Consider the following 16,782-nt stretch of genomic DNA (forward strand, 5'->3'; position numbering starts at 1 on the left):
GTTAAAGCCTGAAACTGTACCATTATCCATTTACACTGGGATTCGGCGTCCCCAGGGGCTCAAAGAGGTAAAAAAGAATGCCCTAAAATGGCCAAAAATAACACGTTAACGTTTGATCCATCCATTAGATTTTCCTGAAACTTGGGCAAAATGAGGAGGCCATTGTTCTTAATATTAATTCCGTATTGGTGACCCTGGCAAAATTCTGGTTTACATCCCTCTGGGACTTTTAGGGCTAAAAAAAACCCTGCCTTTTTGGAGCTCTTTTCATATTACTCAGAAACTTTATATGTATGTCTATATAGTGGTTTTCCATGGTGCTGAATTCAAATATACATGACTTAAGGCATGAAACTGCACCGTTTGTCCATTTTCACTGGGATTCGGCATTCCCAGGAGCTCAAGAGTTCACAAATGCCCCAAATTGCAAAAAATGACACTTTTTACTCCATAACTTTTGCCCCATCCATTAGATTTTCCTGAAACTTGGCGAAAATGTGGAGGCAACGTTGGCTCTTCACACTTCTCGTATTCATCATTTCTTCACTATTTTTTGTGGCGTCATCTCACATGCAGCACCAGATTGGGACCACGCATGCAAGTCTTGTTTTCCTTTTTTTTCTTTTTATAATTTTTATAATTTTATTTTTGTTCCGATATTCCAAACATTTCCTTAAATATATTTTTTTTTTTTTCTCCACACAGATCTGTCACAGCAAGAGTGGAAATATTAACCCTGCCAAGATCAAAGCCTTAATTGAGGCCTATGTGGACAAAATGTGCAAGACACGCCGATACATGGAACGCAAGAAAAAACTCAGCTTAAAAGCCAATGGAGAACGACTCAAGAAACCTTCAAGATAACTAGTAAAGCCTGGCTAGCTGTTTTGAAATATGTTTCTGTATTTTTAATGAAGTGTCAAACATTTCAAAGCACATTCATGAAAAACAAAAAGAAAAGGATGGAGAGGAAAAAAGAAAAAAATAATCATATACTAGGAAAGAGAAAGTACAATATTCAACATTGCTACGAGAACTTCACTAAGTGGAGATATTTTTCCTATGATTACCACCACCGCTAAAGGGAAGGCATTTTTTCCCCCCCTTAATCCAACGCTACCAGTCCCGTTAAAATGGCCATTCGGCAGCAGATATAATGCTGCCATCCAGTTCGTTTTGCTACTGTGAACATGAATCCCAGTACGATCCGAATTAAAGCACAGTGCAGTTTTTGGAGAAGCCATCATCAGATCATGTCAGTGACTAATCACATTCAAATATTTTTATTATATTTTTTCTATCTTTTTGCCAACCAGTCACTGTTTATTTTTTTATTTATTATATATTTTTTTTAAGGGAATTTTGACAATATTGTGGCCAATAGCATCTCCCCTTTATTTCAGGTTTAAGTAAAATAATTTTGATATTATAGGAACCCTATTGTTTATTTCAATTAGATTGCTAGTTTTTATTTATTTATTTATTTTTTTTTTTTAAGAATGTGTAGTTTTATTTCTGTGTCTATTATTCTTATGAAATATTTATACAATGTCTTTAATAGCCAGAACTGTTTTTTTTTTTTTTCTGGCTATCTGAAGAGCACAATGATAATATCAAAGATAAATTTTTAAAAATGAATGTAAAAATATAATGATCAATTTAAAACATTTCTTTTGTTTTCTCATTTCTTTAAGTTTATTAGATTTATTAAAAATTCCCATAAGAAAATATGAAGACCTCTCCCTTTGAGACGGAGGTGGGGTATGCCTCCTGAGTCTGAGAAACACAGTTCAAGGCAACGTTATGGTAATATTTACCCATTGCCTAAATGCTGTATATTGTATTTTATTTCTCACGGATGCTGAAGTTCGCCACGATTGGAGATGATGACGGTAACATCTGGGATGTTGCCTACAACTGCCGCTTTTTCTGAAAAGTATTTTTTGGGGTAACGTGGCGCCGATGGCTGACACATATAGTCAGCCACTCATTCATTCATCATTCTTTTGTAGATGAATTCAGGTTCATTTAATTCTACAGCTACATCAACAAAATATTACATACTTCAACATTTCGGCAATCCTTTTAAATAATGTACGTGAATGATCAAAATGTTAAAAAAAATCAGCTAAATATTTAAAGAAAAAAACAAAACATTACAGACTAACCAGATTCTTAGTGTAGGATCTGTTTTGTCTCTCTGTAATCCCCATCCACCCCCAGTCCGGTCCCTTACTGCCAATGCAAAATAACTTTTGTGATAATGCTATTTCTGAACCTTGTTTCATTTGCGTTAGTGGTCAGCTGCCCAGCATCTCCTGCAAATAATTTAGCCACAAGTTTTGACTGGTTTTTAAAAAGAAAAAAAAAGAATTTAATCTTTTTCCCACTCATCACTGTAAACTATTTAAAATTTTCTCTCTCTTAATCTTTAAATGGTTATATTGCTTTCATTGAACATTGATTGTATTTAAACATTCAAAACAAAACAAAAAAAAAACAGTATAAGAACCATGGTGATTGTGAATATGGTTCTTTTTTTTTTTTTTTTATATATATATAAATAAAGAAGATTAAAACTTGACCTCATCAGATTTTATTGCCATTAAATTGTTTACATTAGTGTTTTTTTTTTTTTTTTACTTATTCATCATCTACATTTCTGAAGTAAAACAGAAATTGGTTAACTTTTTTGTTGTATGTTTTTATTGGCTAAGAAAAAAATTACTTGCTTTTAAGGTTTTCATTTAAAAATTTTTTTTTTTTGTGGTGGTACTACTACTCTGATTATATACAGCATTATCACGTTGACACACCGGTTCCCGTTAGATCACTGAAGTTAAACAACATTTAACCTGGTCAGTACTAAATAGGTGACTATTTGGGGATACCAAGTGTTATATGAGCTCTCAGCATTGTTTCTATCCGTTCTGGACTTCTACTTGTGACTGAAATCAACTAATGCCAATTAAAAAAAGGTGTTGAGGATTGCGTAACCTTTGTTTCACAATTATACATGCAAGCACCCATTGTCTTGAGACTAAACTAAACGGAGGCCATAGACTAAGATTTCTAGCCTAACACTTTGAAACAGTCCTTATTTTTATTTATTTATTTATTTTTCAATTGTTTATAGTGCTTCCTGTGTACGTGTTTGCAAAACCGACAATTTTATAAAATTGGGTGTCTGTTTTATATACGTTTCATAAAACTTATATCATCATTCTTGACTAGCTTTATTTAATTCGTGTGAAGATGTATTGTAATGGAAAAGGCTTAGAGAAAAATTCAGAATATAGTCATTTGTTTGTTTTTTTTTTTTAGTTTTTTTTTCTAAAATAGTTTTTTAATAAAAATGTTTTTATTTTTGCTTATTTTTGCTTTCAATAAATATTTGAATTATTTTTTTAAATATTAGTATTAATCATTGTGTAGATGAGAAGAAAAAAACAATCTTGTCTTGTGATTTTATTGATGCAAAAATTAAGAGATATGATTAGAAACGGTTCTATTGTTTGAAGGACAACTAATTTTTAAGGGTTAAGGTTATTTATATTTAATGTTGACCTGTTTATGATGCTTCTCGTCTGTAAAAGAAAAATGTAGATGATTGAAACTTGTTCCATTCTTACAATGAGTACATGCACCAGTGTTAGCAACCCCCCCCCCCACCTCTCGTTTATCTTCCATTTACAAATCAAACATGGCGGACGAATGACATAACAGATAACAACCAGCAAATCTTTGGCCAAAATTTTAGTTGTGAAATCATGGTATCAAGAGACAATCTGAACTTTTGTAAAATTCCTAATAAAAAATATTACACTTCTATACAATAATCAAGCACTTAATTGGATTGCTTTTCACCCAACAGAACCAACTATTTCTATCTTTGGATAGACATGGCAAATGTTTTCAAAACGCAATCACCAAATTATTTATATATACATTTTACCATCCTACAACATCCATGTGTGATTGTAAATGTTAATTGTTTTAGGACTTTGAAACCGGTCTCTTGAAAATTCCAAAAAGCATCAGATATTAAAGTATACGTACATATATATATATATATATATATATATATATATATATATATATATATATATATATATATATATATATATAATATTTATTAATTTAAACACCTTTACATGATTGCAACACTGGACAGTTAAAACCAGAAATCCTCGTCAGGCAATTTAATAAATGATTGCTTTCCACAAAAGAAACCAGTACTCAAAATCTTGCTCTTCTTTTATTGAGTACTCTTGATAAACTCGTTGAATTTATTAGTTATAACTCTTGAATACTTGGGGTGTGTGTGTGTGTGTGTGTATATATATATATATATATATATATATATATATATAAATTTCATGTCAAATTATTCTGGGCTTGAAACCCATATCCTCAGATTTTGTAACTTGCATTACAAATGGATATCATAAAAACTAAAAGAATCTTGAACTTTTAAGAATGAAATTCTAAATGGTCGATTTTGGGCATTTTCCATTTTGCGTAAATTGCGCAACATGTTGCTTGGCTGACATTTTAATGATTACATTTTTTTAGATATTTTCAGTTTGGAACAACTTCATCTCACAAACTCAAACTAGTTGCTTCCTCCAATACCGTATTTCTGAACTAACCTTGAATTAATATTGAGTGACAAGAAAAAAAGAAAACTTTTACCTTTTTTTTTTTTTTTTTTTCTCTCTGGGAGTACTTCATAGTGTCTGCATGAATGTCAAAAAAAAAAATACTACTATATCAGCCATATATTTTTTTCTTTTCATATTGGTGCATGAAAAATTCCAAAATATCGCTTAGGTTTCATTTCTGAGCAAATTTGACGCCGCTTTTGGATTCCTCAGATCAAAAAATTTTCCTGAGTGAATTTTCAGAGTCACATGTTTCAAACTGAAAATATTCAAGAAAATGTAATTAAAATGTCGCCTCTGGCCAACATCTCGTACAACTGATGCAAAATTGCTCTAAATCTTCAGCTGCTTTGAGTTACATGTTCAAATTTTCAGGATTTTTTAAAGTTTTTATGCTGTCTGTGTTACAACAAAATCTGAACATTATGCATTTCAAAAAAATTTCGAAAATTTGATATGGAATTATATTTACAATACCAACTTTAGAAGTGGCTTAAGATTGCCGTTCCATCATGGTTTATTTTTTTGCAAACTAGGTGTTCATAATTATTTTAAAAAACATATTGGAAGGATAGAAACATAAAATAGGAATTAGTATAACTGCATGATATAAATTTTCGACAAAAAACGAACGTAGGCTGCGAGTTGTTTCTGTATTGTTTTCACAAGGATATTGTTAGTGACGATGACAGTCAAAAGATGACATGCAAAAAACTAGAAAAATTGGTTAAAAAAAAAAAAAAAGGTCAACAAATATTCTTATATTATACCATTTCCGGTGATTATTTTTTTATACCAATCTTGTGAAAAGTTTGATTTCTAATTGGACCTGCACTTCCATTATTTTGTCTATAATTTAGATTAAGCAACAAGACCATCTACATTTTTTAACGTCCAGAGGGTTAGAGACATGCATTCCATAGAAAGAAAGGCTATGAGAATTATATGGTGGATGTGTACTGTGAGTTTTAAAAGATGGACTTAAAGTCTGATGACATCAAGTGATTAAATTTGGACAATATAGAAAAATGTGTGCAAAACAGGAGACTTTGTTGGTTTGGTCACATTGAAAGAATGGGTGAGAGTTCTTAGGTCAGTAGATATAGAGCAGTTGAGGTAGCAGGGAAAACCCAAGGAAGGAAGGATAATCATGATAACAGTAATTAAGTTGTTTTTATTTCATCCCCCACGTCCAATTTATATGACTTGTTATAAAACTAAACTTGCATCAATGATTAAAAAAAAAAAATAGTAATGAAAGTCTTAATTTAAAACATAAAAAGTATTTAACAAAATAATTTTAAGTTTGATTTCTTTCCAACACATGGCAGCATGTGAAATGGACGTTAAATCGAATATAATGAATTTACAGTGCATTACAACTTTTTTTTTAACCTGGAAAAAAAAAAATGTTCAATGTTTTTTTGGTGCTAATGCAGAGAGTGATCCGCGCTATTTTTTAAATCGTATTTCCACGTTTAATTAAAGTTTTTTTTTTTTTTTTGTTTATTCAATTGTGAGGTTAAAGTACAAAATAGGTATAAAACATCCTCCCCCTCCCCATGTTAAGAATGGCTTTTTAAATAACATTATTTCAGCACGGATCACTCTCTTCTGCATGAGCACCTTTTTTTTTTTTTTTTTTGCTTGTTTACATTAGTGATTTTTTTTTTTTTTTTTAAACTAATGCATTTCAGGTGTAATGGCGAAATTAGAATGAATTCTAAAAATCATGAAAAATAATCCAGTAGATGTGTTCAATATATTTATAACAAAAAAAAAAAAAAAAAAAAAATCCTCCGCAATTACATTTAGTTTAAAAATGATGAGCCCCAAACAAATCAATTTAAGTCGAGAGTTATCTCTCTTGTTTGCCATACTCAATTGGTTGCACAGCTATTCCACATCAAAACATACAATTCGATAAATTCTATTTTTACTTATAACTTTTGTACTTTTATCATTTTTGTTTTTGTAGTTTTTGGAATTTTTATTAATTTTGCGATGACTCGTAAATACATGATGTATTCATCTGATTTTTTTTTTTTTTTGCATTTTCACCACAAACAAGACAGTGCCACTTTGGTGTGTCTATGTGTGTGTGTGTGGGGGGGGGTACTATCTGGGACATGATTTGCAGGAATACTATGTAGGGAGTTGAGCAGCAAGATGTCTGTTTACTTAACTTGAGCTTCTACATGTCAGGGAAACAGAGAGCTGTAAAGGAATTCCGAAGACTAACAGCCCTAGAGAAGAAATTATTAGAGTAGAAGGCTTTTTGGCATCTGGGGATCTATACTGTGTAGGGGTGGGATTTTGCTGCTTGTTCAATTTGTCAGGGAGGGTACAAGGGTTTGTCGTTTGTGGGAAGACATACATAAAAATATGTTGGTTTGAAAGATCACAAATGTAAACAAGTACAGTTTTTGTTTGCCCCCTCCCCTCTCTTACTAGAATGATTGACTTAAAGGATAATAAATTGTTTTAGATATATCTGATTGACAGTTACAAAAATTACTAAAACCAAATTGGATCACATTTTGTTTTTGATAAGTTTGGCCATTGTTCCAGTTTCATGTTTATATTAGATTTCCTTTTTTTTTTTTTTTTTTCCATTTTGATATTTTCTAAGAACGATCTGCAAGTTTTCAGGTCAGCTACTGCACATTAGAATGCATTTCTCATTTTGTTTCATGCGACATGCACTAAAATGTTCTACAGAATGAATGACACGAGTTGACGTAAAAAAACAAAGAAATTAATAAATTATATTCAGTTTTAGAACAATAGTTTCCTTTATTATTTAAGTTCCTTTTTTTTTTTTTTTTTTCTTTTTTCCATAGCAAACCTTTTTTGAATCAACATAATTTGAGTAATAAAAACTCTTGATCCTTTTTAGAAAATTTTGGTTCTTATTTAGAATTAAACCTAATTAAAAAAAAAAACAAAAAAACTACAGAAAAAATCTCTATAATCTACATACCTGTCATGGAACGGAAATGTCATATTACAAAGGTAAATTGATCGAGCAGTTTTATTGTTATAACGATAATCATCTTTTAGTGATTAATGGGAAATTATCAGCATTATAACATAAATTTAGTAGTTATAAATTATGGAGTTATCTCCCTTTGTTTTTGACGTTATTTTCATAACAGATTTGATAAAATTTGATTTTCTTAGTTAAAAATAAAACATCTTGATCAATTTTTGTGATTTTTGAAATATGACATCCTTATTCCATGACGGGTACAGGCATCACACAGGTTTTTCTGTAGTTTCTGTATTTTATTTATTTTTTTTTTTTACTTGGGTTAAATTCTAAGAGCCAAAATTTTTCGCATTTTTATAGTAAACCATTTGAGCTCTACCTCCAAATTAATTAACACTTTCATTGTAATTGACGAATCTGTTCACAGAAATTTGAGCATTTATTTTAATAATTTAATTTCTCATATGTAGGAGGGAAATATTTAAAAAAAAAAAAAAAAAGAAGCTGATTGTCATCTTAATGATAGTGTCCAGCAAAAAATTTACAAATAAAAATTATTACAATTTCTGTGCATCTAGTAATAATTTCTACATATGTGCATGTGTGTATGGCTATATAATGAATGCACATCTTAAGTCTTGTGGAAATATCCTTATTTACTTACCTCCTCATGAGGGCAATGGTTGGTTTTTAGTGTTGAGAGAATCCAACTCGTCAGAAAGGGTTTCTCTAGATTGGAACAAAAATAAAAAATTGCCTCATTCTAGAATGATTATCCTTCATTGACCAAAAATAGAAAAGATGATGGGTAGAACAGATACTACACTTGAATTGATTATATCCTGCTTTAATTTTAAAAGAAATATATTGCTTAAGTTATCTCCCTTAAATAAAAAGGTGCTTATTTAGAATTAAACTTACTTAAAAAAAAAAGCTGAATTAGTTTTACAATGTACGTACTCGTCACAGAATGAAGATGTCATATTCCAAAAAACACGTAAATTGATAGTTTTTTTTTTCTTTTTTAGTTTTTAACGATTTTTAATACGAAATTAGTCATTACAAGACTCATTTCAATCTCAATAGTACAAATTGAATTGTCTCCTCCTTATCCTTTATTTATAAAACTGATCATAACATGAAGTCTCACTTTCTCATAAAAATCGTAAAATTTGATATATTTAGTTAAAAAAAACCAAAAAAAAAAAACCTTAAATTTATATGATTTTTGGAATATGACATCTTTTTTCCATTTTTTTTTTTTTTTTTTTTTTTTTTTAAAGATTTTTCTGTATTTTTATTTTGAAAATAGATTTAATTCTCAATAAGCAACAAACAAAAATATAAGTGTGTTAACACATAAAGAGATGTTCGTTCCTTTCATCTAATTGTTAATAATGTTTAATTAACGATTGATAGACAAATTAAAATAATTTTAGATTAACGTTTCCAAATTATCATGGGTACTAAATTCAAAGTTTATTTCTTTGATGCTTTAAAATTTTCTCCTACAAAACCCCAAAGCCACAAGTTGTTATTTTTTCTTAATAAATTAATAAACAAGAAAAACAGGCACGTCGTCACTTTTTCTGCTCAACTCCTATTTTCTTGGGAAAAAACAAACGCTAAGTTTTGTTCATTTCATATCATATGAATTAGATGATTTTATTGTTGGTACTGGTTTCCCCAATATTTTTCTAGTCAGAATTCTTTCTAGAAAGACATTGTATATTGACAGGAAGGGCAATCTGAAGGTTGCCAACATCACTAAGTGAAAGTTTCTGTTTACAGTTCAAGTTTGCTTTAGCAAACTGGATTTGAACTTGGAACACCTAGGTCGTCAGTTCAAGTCATTAAACATTAACACTTAACCACCGTCACTTCCCACTAAGTTAAGTTTCATCATATGTGTGAATTGCCAAAATAAAACAAGTCAAGAAATCTAAGCGTTTATTTAGAATTACACTTAATTTAAAAAAAAGATGCAGAAAATTTTTTATTATTATGTATGTACTTGGCACAGCCTGAAGATGTCATATTCCAAAAGTCACAAATTGATTATGTAGTTTTATTACTAAGAAAATCAAATTTTATGAGTAAGTAAAAAGGAGCAGTCTTGTATTGCCATCTTTTAAAAAAAAACAAAAAAACAAGGGCAGATAATTCCACAATTCAAACTTGCAAGATCAACCTTGTATAGCTAGAGAGTTCACATGAATCACTTTAAATCATTTAAAAATTATTTTCTTTATAAAACCCTTACAAAAAAGGAGGTAATTTCATATGATTTTAGGAATATGACATCTTAATTCCGTGATGGGTACGTACGTCATAAAAGTTTGCCAGTATTTATTTTATTGAGTTGAATAGTAAGAACCAAAATATATTGTCATCTTTTAATGGGGACAGAGGAGTGTGGTATCAATTTTATTGTCATAAGACCGTCCTCTCGGCAATTACCTCTTTTTGCAAGAGTTCATTCCATGTATTTTATCATTTTGGAGGTAAGGAGTTGATTTAGTATCTCTTCCGACTATCTTCCCAGGGACTAATACTTCTTATTTGTAATCATCTGCAAGATAATGCTTATTTAATGTTGTATTATTTTATCTTCCATACAAGAATTTTACCATCATTACTGAAATCAGATATTTTTATCTAGTTTGCATTTTTTTAGTTGATAAAAATTTGTTTCCTTTCGTCAGGGACATTTAATCTTGAATCAAGTAAAGAGTTTATAAATTTATGTTCTGCAACTCTTTTATTGAAGATTTTTAAATGCAAATTTGATGCATATTCTTTGTTGAAATATATCTTCATTTTCTCGCTAAGTTTTGTACTTTCTAGAACATTCATAAAAAATAAATGCTTTCATACTTTTCTGTTATTTGAATGCAAAGTTTTACATAACTTTTGTACTGATCTTTTCTATGACGTTTGTAATTGAAATTTATGTGTAAATGTAAAAAAAAAAGAACAAAAAAAAACTTTAATAGTAGTAAATATATTCTTGATAAGTTTGCAACAACTGAAATGCAATTTATTTTTTTAATAGTTAATTTATCTGACAGATCAAATGGAGATTATTTTAAATATTCATTTCCGGAATTTGAAGTAAATATAAAATTGTAGGTTTAGAGTTTTCTTATGAATTTTTTCATGTCAGTAATTTTTTATATGTACCCCTTCCCCCTCGTTTTGGCAAAATGCATTTGTTAGCATTCAATAATAAGGAGAAGGCGAGCAGCAATTGAGTGTGTCTATCCAGAGAAGACTTCCATATATTGGTGAGAATTTTTATTTATTCAAGATAATTTTGGGGCTTGTCCAGAATTAAACTTGAATAAAAATTAAAAACAGAATTTTTATGATGTATGTAACTGTCACTGGAGGAAAATGTCATATTCCAAAATTCATATAAATTGATCAAGTAGATTTTTATAAAGAAAATCTTTTTAAGTGGTTGATATGGAGTCATTAGCATTATCAGATTAATTTTGCAAGTTTGAATTGTGGAGTTATCTGTCCCCCCCCCCCTTTTTTTTCTCAAGATAATTTGATTTTCTAAGTTAAAAATAAAATTAACTACTTACTCAATTTATGTGAGTTTTTGAGTATGACATTTTGTGACAGATATAGACATTATAAAGATGTTTGTTTTGGTTGAATTCTGGACTTTTCCCATAATTTCTTTCGTTTTTAAACCAGAAAAGCGAATGTAAATATCAAACTCAATTCCTCAAAACTGCAAACTTTTATGTCGACATTTTTAACAGATTGGTTGGTTGGTATTAAACAGATTCCATCTCCAGACTTCGAATGCTTTTCAAATTTGTGACTTCAACAACAAATTAGTTTATTTAAAATAAGTGTAAAAAAAACAAAACAAAAAGAAAATGGAGAAAAATATTCATGATGAGAAAATTTCCACCTCTTCACTAACAATTGGCGCTTATATATAGTTGCCGGAAGATTCTTATAAATATTGAATCTTCATAAAAACCACGGGCATTACAAAACCAGTGTATCAGTTGTGGACTGTTGACCAACTCTGGAGCCAACAGTTTTGTAAAATCATTTGATTTTTTTTTTTTTCTTTTAAATGTATTTAAAAAAATGTATTGAGGATTGTTCGTAGACTTAGTGTGTATATATGCTTGCATGAGAGAATAAAAGGGACGATTTGTTAAAATAAAATTCATGTTTGATATTTCTTGACCTTTTTATGTTCCATATATTTTGTGTTTCCTTATTTTTATATTTTTCATGCTGATTTTAAATCTAAAAAATAATCTCTGTCTCTCTTGTAACTCTTGCCTGCCATTTTGAAAAATGTTAACAAAGGGAGACAACCTGACAATAATCCACGCTAGATTTATGTTGTAATGCCTAAGAATTCTAATTAATCGCTTAAAATGATTTTCTTTATAAAAATATCACTAATCAATTTGTGATTTTTGGAATATTATATTTTCATTTCATTACGGGTATGTACATCATAAGAACAGATTTTTCTTTTTTACCTGCAATGTTTCTCACCCCCCCCCCTTTTTTTTTTTTTTTTTTTTTTTTTTTAATCATTTCTTAACACTCTGAGGAGTCCTGGCTCTGGAGAGGAACATCCATAGCATCATGTGTATACTGTACTTGGACAAGATTGGCTGGATGACAACCAGTCCAGTCAATGGGCGTACAGTTGTGGAACTGCTTGATTCACCATCACATTCGACCCTAACTCTGACAATTGCCTGTCAGAGATTTTCAAAGACAAAGTCTACTCAGCCAAGCCCCATAGCATTGTTTAACTTAAGGCACAAAAAGCAGCTGCCATTGGAGCTAAGCACCAAAATATGCCATTCAGTGTTGCTGAGATAAACAAAATGCATTGAGCAGCACATAAAGTTTTAATAAACATGTTTTGTATGCCATTTTATCCTTTTTTAGTTTCTGTATTGCATATTTCTTCCATGTTGCATTTATGTTTGCATAAAATTATATAGTTACTTGTGGCAAAGTCTGCATGTTGTACTTTGAGCTACTGAGCGTTTATATATTTACAATTTTATTTTCCATAATATATTTACCTATGAAGCAAAATCATATCAATATGTAGCCTGATTTTCAAAAAGATCGATCAAATGATATGAAGAAAAAAAAAAAAAAAAGTGAGTTCTCTGCTTTTTCACAGTATTCTACACCCCCACACCCATTTCTAAATGCAGAAAAAGGTTTTAAATTGCTAGATCAATGGTTCCCAACCGTTTTTTTTTTTTTTTTTTTTTTTTTTTTTTTTTTTTTTTTACATATCAACACATTATGGAGTTATTTTTTAAAATTTTTCATAGCACACCTATCACACAAAAAAAAAAAATAAATATTTTCTACTTCTAAAGATTTTTTGCAATAAAATAAAAAAAAACACAAAATAATATGAGAAATTTTTACTCAAATAGATTGATGTATCCTGTATTCAATATCTAGTATTGTTTTGATATCAAATCTTGTCTGAAATATTCAATTCCGATGCAGATTCCCGATATTTTGAAAAACTCCCGATATTCTGATTAATTATCCCATCACCAATATAAACCATAAAAAAGCTTACCCATTAGTATGCATGCAAAACGTTCAGATTCTAGAAATTCAGTGATTTTGAATACAGCAATGTCATGATTAAGAAATTAAATGTCTTTATTAAGCAAAATGGAATTAAATGACTTCTATTATCTTTTCGCATTACACCAATAATTGTGCCACGGCACAGTTGTTGGGAACCACTGTGAATGTAAGTTTTCTACTACTACTTTTTTTTTTTTTAAATTGCATTTTCACCCTAAACACGTAAGGGGCTACTATCAGGGACCTAAGTTGCAGGGGTACTATGTAGTGAGTTCAGCAGCAAGATGTCTGTTCACATTACGCTTGAACTTCTGCATGTCAGTACAGTTGGGGAAGCAGGAAACCAGAAGAGAATTCCAAAGTTTTGCAGTAATAGAGAAGAAGCTATTAGAGTAGAAGGCTTTCTTACATCTAGGGATCTCGACTTTGTAGGGGTGGGACTTTGCTGTTTGTCGGGGGGGTATTTTCGTCGAGGGGGTACAAGTGCTTGTAGTTGGTCAGGGCATCCACCATTAAAATACTTGTAAAACAGGCAGAGGGATGCAACATTTGGTCGATGGGACAGGGGCTGAAGCTTAGATGACAGTTCGGGACCTATTAGGTTGGTGACTCTTTTTTGGACCCTGTCCAGGAGCAAGACACTAGTAGCAGATGCACCAGTCCAAATGTGACAGCAAAACTCCATACATGGGCGAATGGTGGCTTTGTAGAGGTACAGGATACTTTCAGGCATAAGTAACTTTCTAGATAGAGTCCACCTCATTTGCAGCAGCCTTGGCAATGATATTGATGTATCTAACTCATGTTTCTTGTGAACGTTAAGCCAAGGAGCTTGAACAAAGTACTTTCAGGTAAAGTATCTCTAGTCATAGCTATTGGTGGTTGGTAAGGTTTCATGTAATTATTAAAGGAAACGAGCTTTGCCTTGGCAGCGTTTTTGACTCCGTTCTACTACAGACTGAAGGTCTTCCTCCAGGGTTTGGGCTATTACCTTAGACATGTGCTCATTAGTTTTCCTCACGTGCCTGCTATAGAGGGTGGTGTCATCGGCAAATATACTCATCTCAGAGACAATTTTATCAGGTAAGTCATTTATGAATATCAGAAATAATAAAGGTCCAATCCCTGAGGTAAACCCGCATTTATATCAAATTTTTTTTTCAGTTTGGTTAGATCTTATTTCTCTCCATCCCTCGTTTTGTCTTTCGTTTTGTCTTTCATTCTCCTTTCCTGTTCTTTTCTCTTCGTCTTTCCATCTTATCTTACCTTCCTTTTCCCCCTCTTATAATTGCTTTTTCCGAAAACCGAAAATGTTCATTTTTGTCATTAAATTTTTTAGTAAAACCATCAGAGGCTCCTGATAAAATAAACTTCCTCAAGTGAAGGAAGCTTATATCAAGTGGCAAAGATACAAATCCCAAGAATGTACCAAAGACACCACCAATCAAAGACTTCCAACCTCTGAATATCAGTTACTCACAAGGGCTAGGTTTAGATGCAACATTTGGTCATTGGTTGGATTTGTCGTTGCAACTGAAGACGATTATCAAGATATTGATTAATTTACTTATTATCCTATAAAAAAATTATCCTATTAAAAATGGCATAATCTTCCTGAAATGATATGTCATGTAACAAAAGAGTATTCTCACTTCAGAACGGACTCCGTAAGGAAGAACTGACAACTTTGCAGATTTCACTTTATTCAAATCATAGCATCTCATTTTTTTTCCATAGTTTCTCTTAACGTTTGTCATAAACTGTGCTTTTTTTTCTACTTAAGTAAGATTTGTCTAACAACATAGCAGCTCCGATCTTGCTCATCAAGAAATTTGATTTTCTTAGTTTAAAAAAAAAAGAAAATGAAAACTCCTTGATCAATGCATATGATTTTTGGAATATGACATTTTTTTCTGTGGTTTATCAAATATTATTACATGCATAAAAGGTATACGCATATGCTGGTGTCATAAGTTCAATCCACACTATCACTCTTGCTGAGATTTAGAAACATGCATGTCCACGGGTTTACCTTTTATGCACTTAATATATATATATAATTATTTACTATAATTATTAAATACCTACAGACATTAGTGTTTCGTTTTTTTGGGGAATCATCAGTGCAGGGTGTCACAATTAACACCAGTCGATAGATCCGAACCCGGCAACAGAAGCCATTTCTTTATAAAATATATATATATAAAAGCCTGATGAATCCTAGCGTGGATGAAACGCGGAATATTCTGTGTAGCTTAATTGCCATATAGATTTTATAACTTACTACTACTATATATATATATTATATTATATATAAATATAAATTCACCTGTCGTCGTTTTTTTTTAAAGTTGAAATCGCCTGATCGTCAAAGACAAGACGCAAATAAGCAAGGATGGCCAAACGGTCCACAGAGTTTTATAATTATTAAGATGTATGACTAGTTACAACAACTTCCCTTGCTGCTTCTCTAGGCACATCATCCAAGCAACCTCTGACAATGGACAACTTAATTCTAAAAATATCATGATTTTTTTTTTTTATTTCTAACGTTAAAAAATCTACAAATATACTTTACTTTGATTGGACGATATGCACAGAGAAGCAGTTGTCCTACCTATATAATAGTAACAACCCCCTCCCACATTTCAATGATGCAGTTTTGTGCCAACAAATTATTTTCTTTCTAAATAAAATTTTGAAACTTAAATTTAATTAGTGCAGTTTGGTTGGTTGGTTAGTTGTTTTTGTTTTACGGCATATCAACCCTTTTCAGGTTATTTAATGCTGAATCCAAAGATTTTGAAGAAAAATTTTTTTATAGAATATATTTGTTGTTTTCAAGTCGGTTTCTATTTAACCCATACTTGGGACCCTAACAGGTACTACCACTCCGGGTCAGAGTGGACCTGGGAGAAATGGCAATTAAAGGGTGGCTCCACACTCCCCAAAGCCCGCAAGCTGGGGCCTCACCACTGGATATAGTTTAAGGTCATATCCAGGACCAGTGCAGTTTGATCATTTAACAAAAATATTGAATCAAATTATTAAACTATGACTCATTTTGTTAAGTAATGCTTTAATTTCTATCAAATTATTTATGTAAAAATAGCTTTAAAAACTGGTAATGTCACTAAATCTAGTCTTGAGATGATTACGAGAAAAATGTGTGTGTAGGTATAAATGTTTTTATGTTAAATATTTGTAACAGAATTGAACAACAAAATTTAAAAAACAAAAACAAAACAACGAACAAAAGAAACACAGAATAGTTTATCTGTGGGCGATCGTGTCTGAATGAAGACCCCAACTGGGTGGTGCGCACCTCTTCTACATGAAGAGTGAAAAGCCCGCAGAACGTTACTGTCGGCGCGATGCCCGGCCATGTATGGGACCTGAATACCATGGAGGGTGAATATGAGAGCGTATCCTAAACCCACAAAGCGAGATTGATTACCATCAACGAGACAAGCAGCTATTCATCAGAAGACGATGCGTCTGCGCCAA

General features: G+C 31.1%; 1 protein-coding gene across 3 annotated transcripts in view; it reads left to right on the forward strand.

Moving 5' to 3' along the window:
- The window catches only part of LOC145259044 (uncharacterized), a 78,891-nt gene extending 77,931 nt beyond the window's left edge, over window positions 1-960 (forward strand). For all 3 annotated transcript variants that reach the window (XM_080116674.1, XM_080116684.1, XM_080116678.1), the window contains one exon: window positions 706-960. In XM_080116674.1, coding sequence (XP_079972800.1) covers window positions 706-864 — 159 coding nt within the window. In that variant the 3' untranslated portion in view covers window positions 865-960. The remainder of the gene's footprint in view (window positions 1-705) is intronic.
- Window positions 961-16,782: the final 15,822 nt, after the last annotated feature.

The sequence above is a fragment of the Euprymna scolopes genome, chromosome 3 (genome assembly GCF_053919585.1).
Source record: "Euprymna scolopes isolate OS-2025 chromosome 3, ASM5391958v1, whole genome shotgun sequence".
Taxonomy (NCBI): domain Eukaryota; kingdom Metazoa; phylum Mollusca; class Cephalopoda; order Sepiida; family Sepiolidae; genus Euprymna; species Euprymna scolopes.